Source organism: Olea europaea, unplaced genomic scaffold (genome assembly GCF_002742605.1).
Source record: "Olea europaea var. sylvestris unplaced genomic scaffold, O_europaea_v1 scaffold911, whole genome shotgun sequence".
Taxonomy (NCBI): Eukaryota; Viridiplantae; Streptophyta; class Magnoliopsida; order Lamiales; family Oleaceae; genus Olea; species Olea europaea.
In genome coordinates, this window is record NW_019267589.1 from 220,413 (window position 1) to 238,310 (window position 17,898).

The window sequence follows — 17,898 nt, forward strand, 5'->3', positions numbered from 1 at the left end:
AATATTTCAATTATTTTGATTATATCAATGCCTGGTACAGTTTAGACCTGTTACCCATTCATGGTTCATTCTTTTCAATCAAAATTGTCATCCTCATTTTCCAAAATGGTTTCAAACATGATTTTTGTATCATGGACTTGAAGAGAAAATTTTACCCAGTCTTACTCTTCAAAGACATAAATACTTCAAAAGAGAGGCTAAAACATTTTTAAAGCCTCAAGAAAATGTTTTGTTCCAATTTGCCTTCAATATGAAAGTATCCTGGATTTTTTGTTGGGATTTCTTTCTACTGCAAAATCAAAATGATGCATACTTCACTCAAAAGATTACCAGAAAATTCAAAGTCAAATGGTGGTCTAAATTCAAAGAAACAAATTGTTGTCCAAAAGCAGTTCAATCATGAATTCAAGAACAAAGAAATTTGGGTGTCTCGAAATTCTCAAAGAAAGAACAAGATGATCAGGGAGATTTTCTGACTGAAAAATGAAGGATTATTTCAATGTTATCAAAGTGCAAAGATCCAAAAGAATTATTAGAAATTTATGAACAAATTTCTAAAAATGGATCTAAAAAATCTAGTACTCGAGAATTCGATCAAGAATCTCAAGAAACAGACAATGGTGATGACCTAATTGATTTATGTTATGATGACTTTTTTGCTCAAGAAGAGAGGATCAAATGACTTCAAGAACCCAGTTTTCTCGAAGAATTGAGAAATTACCGAATCAATAAACCAAGGGAGATTCTTTTGAAATTTTGCATGCCAGCTAATTAGCTTTTTTTCAAGAGATTGCCGTTCATTTCAAGAAAAAGATAACTTTATTAAAGAAGGAATCTTTCTTTTTTAAAGTTAGTCAAAAGATGGTTCAACTATTCATTTTGGAGGCATCAAATTTTAAGATTCTTCATTATGGTGTCTTCCACTCAACTATTCAAGATTCTTTCTGACAAATGAAAGAAATTTCAAGTCCGAATTTCAAGTATAAGAAGACCTCAATAATTCATTTCAAGACAAAGCGAATTTGGCAAATAGAAGTTTTATTTCTTTTATCCTATTTTGTTCTCTACAAATTACTTTTTAATTTTTCAGATTCTGTAATAGTTCAATTATTAATAAAATTTCCCTTTTCAAATATTTCTATCCTTAATTTTGATTTTATTTTCGACTTTTTTCTGATTTCCTTTTCCCTGGGTTATTTTGGAAGAACAACATTAGAATAATTGTTCTGAGATTGAATATTCTTGATATCCTTAGCAACAATATGAGATTCATCAAATTGTTCTTTAGGGATTCTTTTGAGTGGAGATGCAAGGATTTCGATTTTTCCATGAGGAATAACTATTTCTTGCATAGGAGGATGAGTAGATTGGAAAGTATTTCCTTCTGGAGTTTTCCAAGTATTGGTATGAGTTTTTGAAGTAAAATTTTTTTATTTTTCTGGCCTTTTACCAAAAACTTTGAATTGAATCCAATCATAGAAACTTAAATCAGTAGAAGATTTAAAATAATCTTCCCAATAAGATTCTTTTTGTTTTGAAGAAAAACTTTCTCGAAAAAGTTTTCTAAAATTTTTGACACAAATGTCTTGATCACTTGAATTCTTTTCTTCTATCAATTTCAGAAGAAATAACATTATATTGATGATCAAGATTGGAGGGAGGAACCATATCTGAAAAAGTTGGTGATTCTAGTTGATCATCATCTTTTTCATATTCATTTTGATAATGAGATTTTGGAATAATAGGAGTAAAATCTGCTCCTTTATATGAAGATTGAAAAGATTATCTGGGTTTTTCTTTAGATCTAGTTGAAAAAGACTTAACAGAATAAGATTTTTGAATTTTTGAAGATGATCCTTTGAAAAGAATCTTAGCTTTTCCATCTAGAAAAGTAAGAATTTGATTTGGAATTGTTCTAGTTTGAGCAGGAACGGGTGCTTGAACATTATCAAAATTCCATTCGAGTCCACGAGATTGAAGATTCCATTGAATTCTTTTTGGAATTTCAACATTTGAATGAAAAGGATTAACTTCAACTAAAAGACTTTCATCTCTTGGTGAAGAATGAAGAGCTCCAATATTGAGTTGAGTATTCATAAGTTTGTAATATACTCTGTATATTATAGCAAAAGCATTTGATCTACAATCAAATTCAAGATTTTTTGTTTGAATATGAAGATTGAGAGAATTGAGAATTACTCCATCAGTAAGTTTAATCGAAAAATTTGGATAATAGCTTGAAAATACTGGACCACTTTCTAGATTAGATTCTAGAAGTGAAAGTATTGAATTTTCAAAATTGAGATGTCTCTTATCTCTAAGAGTAAGAAGAATTGGAACATCAAGACCAAGTCTAAACAAAGGCTTAACTGCTATTTGAACTAATCCAACATGAAGATATTTAAATTTCTTCTTGTGGGATTCAATAGCTTCTTTTGTAAGTAAATTAATGAAAGAATTTTTACTATTAATTGAAAAAGTTTGTTCAATAGTTTTGATAACATAATTTTGAGAAAAATCAAATTTTCCTATTTCATAGATGGTATGTTTATCCATCTTTGGAATAGTCCAATTTTGAAGACGTTGTTCAATTTGTGCGATTTGAAGTTCATGAGAATTGAAATCATTTGATACAGATGATGCAGATGCATGATCAATTTCTTCTTTTGTTTGAAAAACATTTGTTCTATTCTCATTTGATTGATTTCCACGTCTATTTCTAGACTTCGATCTCCTTAATCATTTTGTTACTGAAGACATAATTGAATAAAAATGAAATTACAATTAAACAAAGTAAAGACAAAATAATAGGATAGACAGGTTCTCATCAAGCCTACAACAGGATCACCCTTTCAAGCCTACACCGGCAACACGGGCTGACCAACGCTTAACAGCAGACGTCCATATTTGAACAAGGTTTTCCTAGATATCTTGTGTCTACAGTGTTTGACAATAATCTCACCTTACTCTCTTATGACTCTGATACCAAAATAGCCTAGGGGAAAGGAAATCAGAAAATAGTAGAAAATAAAATCAAAATTAAGGATAGAAATATTTGAAAGAGAAATTTTATTGATTATTGAACTATTACAGAATTTGAAAAATTACAAAGTAATTTTGTAGAGAACAAAATAGGACAAAAGAAATAAAACTTCTATTTGCCAAATTAGCTCTGTCTTGAAATAAACTCTTGAAGTCTTCTTATACTTGAAATTTCTTTCATTTGTCAGAAAGAATCTTGAATAGTTGATTGGAAGGCAACATAATGAAGAATCTTGAAATATGATGCCTCCAAAATGAAAAGTTGAACAATCTTTTGACTAACTTTAAAAAAGAAAGATTCCTTCTTTAATAAAGTTATCTTTTTCTTGAAATGGACGACAATCTCTTGAGAAGCTGATTAGCTAGCATGCAAAATTGCAAAATAATCTCCCTTGATTTATTGATCCGGTAATTTCTCAATTCTTCGAGAAATTTGGGTTCTTGTAGTCATTTGATCCTCTTTTCTTAAGCAAAAAAGTCATCATCACCTAAATCAATTAGGTCATCACCATTGTCAGTTTTTTGAGATTCTTAATCAGATTTTTGAGCACTTGATTTTTTAGATCAATTTTTAGAAATTTGTTCATAAATTTCTAATAATTCTTTTGGATCTTTGCATTTTGATAACATTGAAATAATCCTTTATTTTTCAGTCAGAAAATCTGCTTGATCATCTTGTTCTTTCTTTGAGAGTTTTGGGACACCCAAATTTCTTTGTTCTTGAATCCGTGATTGAACTTCTTTTGGACAACAATTTGTTTCTTTGAATTTAGACCACCATTTGACTTTGAATCTTCTGGTAATCTTTTGAGTGAAGTATTCATCTTTTTTATTTTACAATAGAAAGAAATCCCAACAAAAAATCCAGGATACTTTCATATTGAAGGCAAATTGGAACAAAATATTTTCTTGGGGCTTTAAAAATGTTTTATCCTCTCTTTTGAAGTATTCATATCCTTGAAGAGTAAGATTGGGTAAAATTTTCTCTTCAAGTCCATGATACAAAAACCATGTTCGAAACCATTTTGAAAAATGAGGATGACAATTTTGATTGAAAAGCATGAACCATGAATGGGTAATAGGTCTAAAGAAAAAGACCATGTACCAGGCATTGATATAATCAAAATAATTGAAATATTCAGAAGTTGAAATAAATGTTGAAGAGAGCTTAAGTCTTTTTCCTTCCCATGAGTTTTGTCCTCAGTCTTCGTAAGATAATACTCTAAGAATACTGATTTTTTAAAACATGTTTCATCTTTATTTTGAGGATCTTGAGTATGAGAAATTATGGCTGATCGTGTTTTCAAAAGGATAGTTTCATAATAATCTCGGGATTTTTTGACATTTGACGGCATAAACCAGAAATTGGATAGAAAAATGTTTGGAAGATATTCATCCAAATTTTTGTATCTGTGAAGCCAAGATGTTTCCATATCAAGGCAATTTTCAAAGATACTTTTGGTAAAATATTGAAAATTTTTGAGGAGGGTTAATTTGAGGAAGTTTTCCAGAACTTTGGACGATCGTTTTGTAGTTTGAAGAGGTAGCTTTATTTTGATTGGGTTTTTTAATAAGAGTTGACAGGGTATTTGAAGAGGATGAAGCTTCTTGAGTTTCTTTTTCAGAATGATCTTTTGAGAGATCATTAATTGAGAAAAAAGGAGTAGAATTTTTCTTTCTACTTTGTTTGTTTTGAAATGAATTTTGATTTTCTTCTTTAACTTGTTTTGCCCAATTCATTTTCACTCTTTTTGTGAATGAACTCTCTTGTGAGGAAGTCTGCCAAGAAGTTTGATTTTCCTTGTATATATAGAATTTCGAAATCAAAACAGGACAAAATAGCCTACCATCTTGCAAAGATTTGTTCGGAAACAATATTTTTAACATCTTTTTGTAAAACATCTTTTGATGCTTTGCAATCTATTTTCAAAATTAATTTTTTGTTAATAAGATCGTCCTGAAATTTTGAAATACACAGTACTATTGAAAGAATTTCTTTTTTGATAGTGGAGTAATTATTTTGAGGGTCGGTTTACACACCACTGTGGTACTTAACTAACTGTTCTTGAGATGACTCTAGTGGGATTTGTTTTAACACACCACCATACCCAATATCCGAGGCATCTGTTTCAATAATAATTGATGTTGTGGGGTCAAGTATTGAAATACGGGGAATATTTTTGATTGCTTTTTTGACTCTTTGAACTGCAACTGTGTGCTTGTGACTCCATGGGTCAGGGTTGTTTTTTAGTCTTTTGAATAATGGGGCAAAGATTTGACGTATGTTTTTGACAAAATCGACAACATAATCGACACAACCTAAAAAGCGTTGCAAACTTGTTTCATCTATGATTTCATCAGAAAATTTATCAATGAAATCAAGACTTCTTTGAATAGGAGTTAAAGTGCCATTATGAATATAATGACCAAGAAAACATATTTTTGTTTGAAATAAAACAATCTTTTTAACAGAAACTGCTAAACCATTTTTCTTAGTAACGTGAATGAATGTATGAATATGTTTAAAATGTTGTTCTATATTTTTCAGAAAATATAAGAACATCATCTATATAAACAATAATGAAATTTGAAAAAGGATTGAAAATATCATTCATAATTTTCTGAAATTCAGAAGGAGCATTTTTTAGACCGAATGGCATAACATTCTATTCATATTGTCCAAAGGGAACGTTGAAGACAGTTTTGTATCTGTCATCTTCTTTAATTTGAATTTGTCAGAATCCTGACTTCATATCAAATTTTGAAAAGATGACAGCTTTGCAAAGATGATTCAAAAGATCTTTCTTTTGAGGAATATGATATCTAATCCATTGAAGAGCAGTATTGAGAGGTTTATAATTGATAACTAAACAAGGAACTCCACGTTCAATTCCAGCAGAATTATTGACGTAGAAAGCTGAATAGCTCCAAGGAGATTTACTTGGTCTGATTAAACCTTTTTCAAGTAAATCATTGATTTCTTTGATGCAAAATTCAAGTAACTCTTTGTTCATTTGAATAGGACGAGGTTTTGTAGGAATATTTGATTCATGAAAATCATAATTGTAAGGAAGAGAAACAACATGTTTCTTTCTATCCAAGAAGGCATTTGGAATAGTTGAACAAATTTCTTTTTCAATTTTATTTTATAATTCTGAGATTTTTTCTTGAAAAGAAGATTCTTGCAACCTTTTCTCCATTTTTTGAAATTGAATTTCTTCTTTAAGAAATTGAATATGAATTCTTTTCAAATTGATATTGTTGATAATTTTTGAAATAGCAGCTTCTTTTAAAGAATTAATATCTTTATAAGAAGGAAGATTTGTAAATTCAAAAAATATTTTTTGATCAAAAATTTTTGTAGTTAATCCTTTATAATCAGCTTTAAAAGGATAAATTTGAATAATAAAAGGTGTACCAAGAATAACTTCTTGATCCAAATCTTTTACAAGATAAAAAATATTTTTGAAACAAATATTTGAATTACAAACATGAGCTTTTGAAATTTTGTAATTAATATTGAGTTTTTTCCACTAGCTCCATATAGACGCTCAGTGGTTTTCTCAAAGTATTTTGTAGGAACCAAGCTTCTTTGATACAATTTTGATCTCTGCCTGAATCAATAAGGACACGAGTTGTGATTTTAAATTCTTCACAACAATAGTCATATTGCAGTAGCATTTTTGAAGTTGAATTCGGTTAATAACATTAACCTTTTCTTCTTCAAATTTGAGAAGTTTGATATCAGAATCTAATGAACAATCAGACGAAAATTTAGAATGTTTTGAAGATCTTTTGGAAGAATGCTTCGAAGAAACTTTCATTTTTCCTTTGAATTTTGAATAAAATTCATCATTTAAATCTTTTGCTTTCATACAAACGAATTCCATGTGAATTTCTTTGACATGATTTTCAAGGTCTAAGATTTGAGTTTTCATACCCTTAATTTCTTGTTGAAGATCAGGAATAGAAGGTTTAGAACCCTTAGAAAATTCTTTTTGAGCTCGTTTGAGAATTTGATTGATATTAATATCATCAAAATCTTGTTTTGAAGTAGAATGTAAAAAGGAGGAGAATTTTTTCTTGAGATTAGGAATATCAATCTTATCAATGATATCTTGAATAATTTCTTCTTTTCTAGATAAAACATTTATAGTTTTGCAACCACAAATTTCTTTATCTGAGTTTGAATAAATATCAGAGGAATGAGGACAATGAGGAGAAGATTCATTATCAGAATCTTCTTGATTATGAAAAACTTGTTCTAATTCTGAGTTAGACTCATTATCAGAACTTGATTCAATCAGATTGAGAAGTTGAGTTTTCGTATCTTCATCAATTTGAAGATTACTAATTTTGTTTTTGAGTGGACATTTATTGGAAAAATGATCAGTCTTATTGCACTTCCAGCAAGTAATACTTGAAGAATTTTTTGAATTTTTCTTTTTTAAAAAAAGGTTTTTTTTTTTTGAAAATTTTCTTTTGTTAGAAAATTCTTCTGGATATTTTTGAAATATTTCTTTTAGAAAATTTCCTATTTTGAGAAAAATTTTGGATTTTGAAGAAGGAGGAATTACTTTTTCAAAACCATATTGTTCACAGAAAAATCCAAGTTCTTTTCGACTTTCAGATTTTTCTGTTTTCAGTTTAGCTTTGAGTTTTAAATCATTGCATAAACTTAAAGCTTCAATATTGATATAATTGATAATTTCACCTTATGTAAGTGTTTGAAGGTCATCATTTTCTTTGAAGATAGAATTTTTTACTCTTTCTGCAAAGAGTTTTGGAAGACCTGAAATAAATTTTTCTTTCCAAAAGGATTGTTGACAATCTTCTCTGATCATGATACGAGATAAAAACATATCTTTGTACCATCGAAAATCTTGTAATTTTGGACATCTTAAATTTATAAAAATGTCATTTTGCATTTGAACAATATTTTCAGGAGTACCAATAAAATGTTTGATAATAGTTAAACCAAGAATCGTAAAACTATCACTAATCTCATTTCCATTTGAATCATGAATAATATTATTATTTTCATCACGTTTGACAGTAGAAAAAATAATGTCTTTCTCAGTTTGAGAGAGATAATTATCCCACCATTGACCAAGCTGTCCAGTGAACCCAAGAACAATATTATTTGTAGCATCTCTTCTAGATGTACCTTTTTCAAGGTTAGTTTTGTAACACATAGTCATTTGTCCCATAAAATTGATGATTTGATATTCAGTAAGTCCATCGAGATTCCACTCGACATCGAAATTACCGTCATAAGTTCTTTGAGGATTAATTTTTTCTTCAAAAAGCTGATCTGAGAATGAATGACAAGGATAATATTTTGGAAGATTTTGATAATCAGATTTTCTCATTTTATTAATTGAATCATATTTTTCATCAATAAATTGAGCTTCAATTTCATCAATGGTATTGATATTTTTTGAAACATGAAATTTTTTTAATTGAGTAGCAAGTTCAGAAAGAATTTCACTTTCAGTTTGAAGAGTAGAAGATTTTCCAAATTGAGGAATCATATCATTACTTTTGAAAATTGAAGAGGAAGAAGATGATGGTTTTGATAAATTCTTATCTTTACTACTACTTTCTCTAGATTCTTTAGAAGAATCCTTTTGAGAAGTAATATTCTCAGATTCAGAATTTAATTCGATTCGATTGAGTTGAGAGCACATAGATTGAAGAACAACATTAGAATAATTGTTCTGAGATTGAATATTCTTGATATCCTTAGCAACAATATGAGATTCATCAAATTGTTCTTTAGGGATTCTTTTGAGTGGAGATGCAAGGATTTCGATTTTTCCATGAGGAATAACTATTTCTTGCATAGGAGGATGAGTAGATTGGAAAGTATTTCCTTCTGGAGTTTTCCAATTATTGGTATGAGTTTTTGAAGTAAAACTTTTTTATTTTTCTGGCCTTTTACCAAAAACTTTGAATTGAATCCAATCATAGAAACTTAAATCAGTAGAAGATTTAAAATAATCTTACCAATAAGATTCTTTTTGTTTTGAAGAAAAACTTTCTTGAAAAATTTTTCTAAAATTTTTGACACAAATGTCTTGATCATACTTGAATTCTTTTCTTCTATCAATTTTAGAAGAAATAACATTACATTGATGATCAAGATTGGAGGGAGGAACCATATCTGAATAAGTTGGTGATTCTGGTTGATCATCATCTTTTTCATATTAATTTTGATAATGAGGTTTTGGAATAATGGGAGTAAAATCTGCTCCTTTATATGAAGATTGAAAATATGATTTGGGTTTTTCTTCAGATCTAGTTGAAAAAGACTTAGCAGAATAAGATCTTTGAATTTTTGAAGATGATCCTTTGAAAAAAATCTTAGCTTTTCCATCTGGAAAAGTAAGAATTTGATTTGGAATTATTCTAGTTTGAGCAGGAATAGGTGCTTGAACATTATCAAAATTCCATTCGAGTCCACGGGATTGAAGATTTCATGCAATTCTTTTTGGAATTTCAACATTTGAATGAAAGGGATTAACTTCAACTAAAAGACTTACATCTCTTGGTGAAGAATGAAGAGCTCCAATATTGAGTCGAGTATTCATAAGCTTATAATATACTCTGTATATTATAGCAAAAGCATTTGATCTACAATCAAATTCAAGATTTTTTGTTTGAATATGAAGATTGAGAGAATTGAGAATTGCTCCATCAGTAAGTTTAATCGAAAAATTTGGATAACAGATTGAAAATATTGGACCACTTTCAAGATTTGATTCTAATATATATATATATATATATAGGTATGTGGTGTGATTGATTAAAAGTATATTAACTCTAATTATGTAATTTTACTTAAAGCTTTTTAAGTAAATAAGGAAAAAATTAAAAATTGTGGTGTACTTGATAAATGTTGTGATGGTACTCATAAATTTTTGCTTTGAGCGTATTATTTTTACGTGCCATGTGATGACCCTCCATCTCATCGACGTAAAAAGAAATAAAATTAAAATTTTCACAAACAAAATTAAAATTTAGGAGAGGTTTTAGCCCTCTCGAATGGCTATGTATTTCTTTCAATTCCTGTAAATCTGTCCTTATCAATACAATACCCAGTGTTTCCTAAAATTCATATAGCATTCCTTCCATTGCCTACTATATCCCATTATTTTCTTCATGTAATTGTTCCAACTTTCTTTGAATCCTATCAAATGGTATCAGACCATTTACCTGGGAAAATGACTTTCACTGACTCAGTAACCATTTTGGAAACAAGGATCAATGGAATGCAATCACAGTTACAAGAAGATCTTGGGGTTTATATAGATTTTGAGAGAGCCATACCTTAAAAGCTAGCTATTAAAGTTGGAGAGCCCAAGTCTATATAAACCACACACCGAAAGCCCATACGTTTGATGTGGGATTCAAGTCCAATACCTTGCAAAGAGAATTATAACAATCCACTACATTCCGCGATCCCGACTCCCATGTCGAATTGGCTTTGTAGTAGCCTAAGATTAAATCCAAACGAACACTACTATGCTGCCGTCACCATTCGAGTTGCATGATTGCAATCGGAAAACATAAAGCCTGCTAGAATACATAATAAGAGTCATACCTCAAAAACTAGCTATTGAAGTTGGAGAGCTGAAGTTTATATAAACCACACACCGAAAACCCATACTTTCGATGTGAGATTCAAGTCTTATACCTTGCAATGTGAATTATAATAGAATCTGTAGCTAAAGGGCGTGAATTAGGAAAAATCTGAAATAAGTATTTAATAGAATGTAGTCATTTGATGTACGGTGGAATACATTTTTGCTTGCCATGTAATTGGAAACATTTGCATATCAACAGAGTGTACTCACTTGTCAGGTATATATATTTCTGTCTTCAGCAATATTTGGTGGTATGGGTCAAAAATCTGTTGAAAACTGGATTGGTCAATTTGTTGGAAACTGATTATAGGGTACCAAAATGATCCAAACAACTCCTTACATTGTTTTGCATGTTTGTAACAAATAAAACCCAAAATTACTTTGGAAACTGACTAAGAACTCCTTTTCTTGTCAGCGGAAAAAGATTAATCTTTTATCTTGTCAGTAAATCTTGGGGTATGGAAATTTCAATTACTTACTAACAAATTTACTTGACATTTGAAAGGATAATTCCTTGCTCTGGAGTCTGGACACTTATGCTTTCTAATTGAAGACCTAGGCACCATATTCATAGGTCACTAGAACACAATCAAGAAAATTATGCGTTTTATCACAATTACATAATTAATCAATGTAAAAATGGATTTTATATTTGTATTCGGAGGAGCTTCATCTTCACCTACAGTCATTTTCAACTTGCCTAAACTTTGTTAAGGTTGTCCAGCACCCATCTTTTTGATAATTGAGGGTCTAAACTAGGAAATAATGGAACTAGTTAAGTGCTTGTACTTGTAAACTTTGCTGCAGATGTTGCTGTTATTTCAACCACGCTCCTTGAATAGCTTATGTTGCCTGAATCTTTTGCAACTCGTCATTTTATACTTTTGGTATGGTTAACTTTGTTGTCCTTGTTCTAGGTTCTTCTCTGAAGTCCATAAACCAATTTATTCCAAGTCTGGGCCATACCAACTTGTTCTTCAGTCTTAGAGGTTCGAGGAAAGCATCTTGCTCCAAAAGGGCACTTGTGATTCAATTAAGCTACAGGTATTGTCTTCATCATTAACCACAATTCTTTGCTAATGGTGTGCTGGCTAGGTGTATGAAAATTGTTTATTGTTTATTTGCCATTTGTTTTATAAACTATTGCTTTGTCCTAAAAATTCAATTTCTCAAGACATTGACTGATATCTGCTTTTTTATTTGCTTTGTACGCAACAGCTTCAAATATATACCCATGTTTGAGCCACATTCTAGGAAAAATACATTATTTGTATCAAATCAATGAGAAATGTGTGATTAAAAAGTAAGGAAAAATTTTAGATTTGTATGTAACATTATTTTATTGAAGAATATGTGGTTGAAATGATGTCAAATTACTGTTGAATAATATATTTTTTTGAAAATAATATGGCTCAAACAAGCCCATAATTTATACATAGGATTTTGCCATTCAAACAGGGCAATGACAGGCCCTGTTGACAGGCTGAGGTGTCGGCAACACCTCAACCCTTGATTGTTATGCTGCGGGTCCCATGATATTCAAGATCAAGGACTAAGGTGGTGGGCCCCATGATATTCAAGATCAAGGGCCGAATTGTTTGCCACCTTAGCCTGAATTTAAACCCGGGATTTAATCCCAGGTTTTGTAGCAGGTCTATTATACATATTGCAGTTATTTTTATTTGGTCCTAGTCATTTTCAATGTATATCGAAATAAGTTTCAAAGGTAGATCTCTCGTATGTTTAATGGCAGTTATGGTGGAAGGCCAAGCAGCGTAGGCATCTTTATTGGTGGTTTTGTTTTGGGAGGATTAATGGTTGAAACCCTCAGTTGTGTGTATGCACCTCAGGTGATAACAATCAAACAATTACCGATAGTTGCAATTACTTTGGCATGGAATGCACCTGCTCTCTTTTCTTTACATAATTATCTTAGTTATTGTAATCTTGAAAACAGTATCTTAGACATATCTATTTTTTACTTCTTTGAGATTCCATCCAGTCTCAATGGAATGCTTTGATTGATGCATTTTTAGAGTTGTATAGAACACTATTCAGCTGATCTATTCTCTTCACAGATCAGCAAGACTTTAGATGGTGCCGATAAAAAGGATCTCATGAAGAAATTGCCCAAATTCATCTATGACGAAGAAAAAGCATTGGAGGTGAAATTATTTTTTTATATTTAATCGGGGAGCTGTCTTTTTATATTTAATCGAGGGAGCAAATTCTTCCAATGCATTGTCTTCTTCTCATGAAAACCAGTTTATATGTGTTGAGTTCTTGTATATATGCATATTTGCTTGCTTGCCAGACTGCTTGTCAAACGGTACGAGAAAAAGATTTATTTTCTCACTTATAAGCAACCTGGCAAAATAAGGTAATTTTGACCCATTTTTCACTTGTCAACGTTTGAGCCAACCATAATTTCGTCATGTTATATTGTTAGATAGCATATGGTACACAGAAGAACCTTGGTTTTTATTGCATGAGGTTTTCCAGAGCTTTGTATTATATCTGGAAATGTATTTAAGAGCTGCTTTGTTATCTATCATAAGACGCTAGTAATTTGAATTAATATTTATGACGAGAGATTTAAAATGCAAGTCATGTCAGTTGAGTGAAAATTTCATCTAAAGCCTGCAAATTGTATTGATTTCTAATTATATGAAAAGTTATTGTAGCTACTCTAGAAATTGCCAAAAGACAACCCCCTCATACTCCCTCCTCTTCGAACAAAAATGCAAAAAGAAAGAAAAGAAAACAACAACAAGCAACAAAGAAACTTCAATTTTTTGAATAAATTTGTGATACCGACATGAACCTTTTTTTGCCACTTCGATTTGGTCATTACTAGATATATTGGAACATAACAACTAGATCTTTCTAGCCTTGGAGTTTCGGTTTGCCTTCCCTCTTCTAACCTCTTCTGTGACAATGAACCTCTTTAGCTCTATGCAAAAAAAAAAAAAAAAAAAAAAAAAATCCAAAAACCCCCCAAACCCCCCCCCCCTTTTTTTAAAAAACAGGAGAAAAATTGAAAACACCAATGAAACTGATCAAAAAAAAAAAAAAAAAAAAAAAAAATGTCCTAACCACCCAAGTCATCCGTCCCTATGTCTTCAGTGTCATCTCCACTTGGTGAATATTTTCATTCTTATCTTTCCATTTTAGTTTGCTCATACATCAAACTTAGCATCTTTATTTGAGTTTTCGAGACTGGAAAGGGGTTAATTCATGAGTTAAAACTTGGGAGAAAAGAGAGGAATAAAAGAAAAAAAGTGACAAGAACTTCAAACCTCGATCAAACAATTAACTCTTCCAAAACTCTATGTGGCTGCTAACTATTTTGGTGTAGTTCCATACAAATGTTGCACAAGGCTGTTTATCTAACTTCTAATAAAAATAAAAAGGGGAAGGAGGGTCTACTATTCATGTAATAATAAATGAATCCAATTTTACTATACATGATATCATTTTTATTTTTCATTTTGTTTATTTCAAACAAATGTTCTTCCACACATCATCTCACTTGCATTAAAAAAATAATTATATCAAACAAATGTTATTCCACACATCAAGCCACTAGCATTAAAAAATAATAATAATTTTTGTAAATATAAACTATCATGAGCAAAAAAAAAAAAAAAAAAAAAAAACCACTCTTGGCACATGAGCTTTAAAAAAAAATAAAAACAAACTATTTGCATAATGTGGAGAGATGATAAACCATGTACGGAGAGTTGTCAAACTCTCCGTATAGTGCGAAGTAAAAAAAAAATCTCTTCGGACAATGCGGAGAGATGACAAACACCATGACAAAACTCTCCACACAATGCGAAGAGATGGCATTCTGTGGTAACACTGTCCTCACAAAGTGCGGAGTAAAAAAAAAAAAAAACTTCACAAAGTGCAAAGAGTTGGCAAACTCTTCGTACATTACGAAGTTAAAAAAAAAATCTCTCCGCACAGTGACTGTCACGTGCGTTGCACGAATTTCGCATTTATCGCATTTTTATTAGTGTATAAATTTTAATTTTTTGAAAAGTTTTTGAAGCAATATCTAGAAATATTTTCATGATATAAAAAAATAATTGCAAATTATTTTTACAATTGCATAACAGTATTGTGTCATTTAGAAAAAATATACTTGAATACTTCATACTTGAATAAGAAATATATGATATTATATAAATTATTTTGTTTGTATTCTTTGATAGTGTTGATATGATTAAGTTGAATGTGAAGATTATATTTTTAAATTTTGTATAATTCAATATTGAAAAATTGAAGATTGAGCACCATATTCATATGTATTTATATTTTTTGCTTCATATATATTTAATATTTATTTGATGCTTATGTTGAAAAAATAAAAATCTGGAAATTTTTTTGAAATTCGGTTTGATAAGTGAATTTACGGTGTTCTGCATTCTCGGTATTTGTAAGTGCAAAAATCGGTATATAAAAATACAGTAAGCTGCAAATACAGTAGGCAGTATATACAGTAAGTTGCAAATATGGTAGGTAGCATATACGGTAAAGTGAAAATATGGTAAATTGTTTACAAATACGGTAGGCATCGATAGACATCATATACGGTATGGTGCAAATACGGTAGGCAGCATATGCGGTAAACTGTATATATGGATTTATAATTTGTTATAAATGTATAAAATTTATTTAGTATTGAATTTCTTAAGTATTAAATGTTGTAATTCAATATTGTTTTCTTTTTTATAATTTTATTTCCGAGAATTAAAAAAAAAAAGTGGTTATGAAATTGCTAATTTTTAAATGTGTTTTTTTGTTGAAGATAAAAATGATTTTTTTTTATGTTATTCGTAAAAAAAAAATATTGTAATTTTATTAGCGTAATAAGAAGATTTATTATACATTTTTATTTTTTACATTTTGTGAAGAATTTTGTTATGGTAATTGACAAATATTTTTTCACACACGCATCATGCCAACAACATTAAAAAAAAAAATTTAGTATGTATAAACTCTATGAGACAAAAAAAAATCTCCGCACATGAGCAAAAAAAAAAGATTCCGCAAAGTGCGAAGAGATGACAAACTATCTCTCCACACAATGTAAAAAGAAAAACAAAAACTCTCGGGACTTTATTTGCAAGTTCCAAGAGACCTTTTCTCAAATAACTTTTGAGCAATGCATTGACCACTTTAATTTCTGGCATACAACCCGAAAGTATAATTTCATTGAAAATTGTATCCGCTTGTAATGTTCAAGAGTTGTTATCAAGGAAGTGTAACATATTGAATTTGGGTGATACCCTAGAGCATCCATTTGTGAAAGCAATGCCATGGTACTATCAATATCCCCTTCTTTGCACAACTCATATATTGTTTCATTGTATGAATCACGAGAAAGCTCCTTTCCAATACCATAAATATGATTTGCATGCTCAGAAATTGAGCTGTAACTGGAATTTAAAGAAGACATAATTGATTTTGAGCTATGTTTTTTTACTCTATTTCGTTATATACACGAAAATTTTACAGTCTTGAAATTTGACTTGTAATTAAGGAATTTGAAAATAACTATGCGTACTGTGTGGAGAGTTTTTTCTTTCTATACTGTGAGGAGAGCTGGTTTGTCATATCTCCGCACTGTGCGGAAAGTTTTTTTTACTCCGCACTGTTCGAAGAGTTGCGAAGAGTTTGCCAACTCTCCATACATAGTTCAACTCTCTCCGCATTGTGCGGAGAGGTTTTTTTCTCTCCGCACTTTTTTTACTCTACACATGGTTCAACTGTGCGGAGAGTTTTGCCATGGTGTGGACCAACTTTCGCACTGTGCGAAGAGATTAACTCTCTCCGCACAGTGCGGAGAGTTTTTTTTTGCTTTCCGTAATGTGCGGAGAGTTGGTTTGTCATCTCTCCGCACTATGCGGAGAGATTTTTTTTACTCAGCACTGTGCGAAGAGTTTGCTAACTCTCTGCATATAGTTCAACTCTCTCCGCATTGTGCGGATGTGTTTTTTCTCTCCACACTTTTTTTTTATTTTTTATTTTTACTTTGCACTTGGTTCAACTCCCTCCGCACTGTGCAGAGAGTATTTTTTCAATTTTAATATTGAATTACTCAATATTTAGAAATATAATCTTCACATTCAATTCAATCATATCAACACTATCAAAGAATACAAGCAAAATAGTTTGTATATTTCTTATTCAAGCGTGAAATATACAAGCATAATTTTTTTAGATGACATACTGCTATGCAATTGTAAAAATAATTATTTGCAATTATTTTCTTATATCATGGAAGTATTTTTGGATATTGCTTCAAAAACTTTCCAAAAAAATTAAAATTCATACACTAATAAAAAGAAGATAAATACAAAATTCGTGCGCACGTGTTAGCGACTAGTTTAAGATAATCTACCATCATTGTATTTTCCAAAATACAGATGAAGAATCCTGCATATCCTAGTTTTCGGACTCTATGGCCATTATAATTCGAGTATCTCTGTCATAAAAGAAAAGTGTGCCTATGATGTAGCATCAGGTGGATTATTAGCTAGTATGTATCATCTTACGAGAATACACTAGAATCAAGACAATTATATTTTCTCTAATCGAATCTTTAAACTAGACTGGAATTTGTAAGAGCTTCGTAATAAACTAAAACTGCAATATCAATATAGATCTTTTCTTTCCTTGGCTGGATATTTAACAAATGCCTTGATTTGCTTCATCATCGATATAACACCAATTGTTAATGCCTTGATTTGCTTCATCATCGATATAACACCAATGTCGTAGAGAGGCATGTTTCTTACTCTTTCACCTTTGTGAAACATTTGCATGGTGTCTTATTCACAGAAGCAATACCAGAAACTAGCCGAGAAGATTGAACAGCTCAACTTTGCTATAGACAATGTATCCACTCAGCTGCGGTCAGACGACCCCCCAAATGGAGCAGCTATTAACTCAGATGAAGTTGAATCTGTTGTTTAAGATATTATGTTGATCTTATAAAATCTTGACCCCATGATCCGTTCAATTTAGGTAGCTGCCATCTGAGAATGCTACGTTTTGCAATTATAGTCTTCTTGTTACTCATTATTGGTTGACATTAGATCTAAATGAGTGTTCAATTTCTTAGTTTTCCTTTGTTGGAGGCTCTTCCTACAGCCTTTTTCTTGTAACGCCAGGACAAAATGCTGGATCACATGAT

The 17,898-nt window shown here is 30.6% G+C and overlaps 1 protein-coding gene across 1 annotated transcript; it reads left to right on the top strand.

Moving 5' to 3' along the window:
• The first annotated feature begins 10,241 nt into the window (after nt 1–10,241).
• Nucleotides 10,242–17,678, top strand: LOC111392273. Its single transcript, XM_023017575.1, has 6 exons — nt 10,242–10,346; nt 11,107–11,131; nt 11,609–11,735; nt 12,445–12,541; nt 12,770–12,856; nt 17,544–17,678. Exons 1-6 carry the CDS (start codon nt 10,242–10,244, stop codon nt 17,676–17,678), a joined length of 576 nt encoding a protein of 191 aa, XP_022873343.1.
• The last annotated feature ends 220 nt before the right edge of the window (nt 17,679–17,898 follow it).

Coding starts and splice junctions, on each gene's coding strand:
- LOC111392273 (XM_023017575.1), top strand. CDS start 10,242: ATGGTATCAGACCATTTACCTGGGAAAATGACTTTCACTGACTCAGTA. Junction 11,736..12,444: donor GTGATTCAATTAAGCTACAG/GTATTGTCTTCA, acceptor GTTTAATGGCAG/TTATGGTGGAAGGCCAAGCA. Junction 12,542..12,769: donor GTTGTGTGTATGCACCTCAG/GTGATAACAATC, acceptor TTCTCTTCACAG/ATCAGCAAGACTTTAGATGG.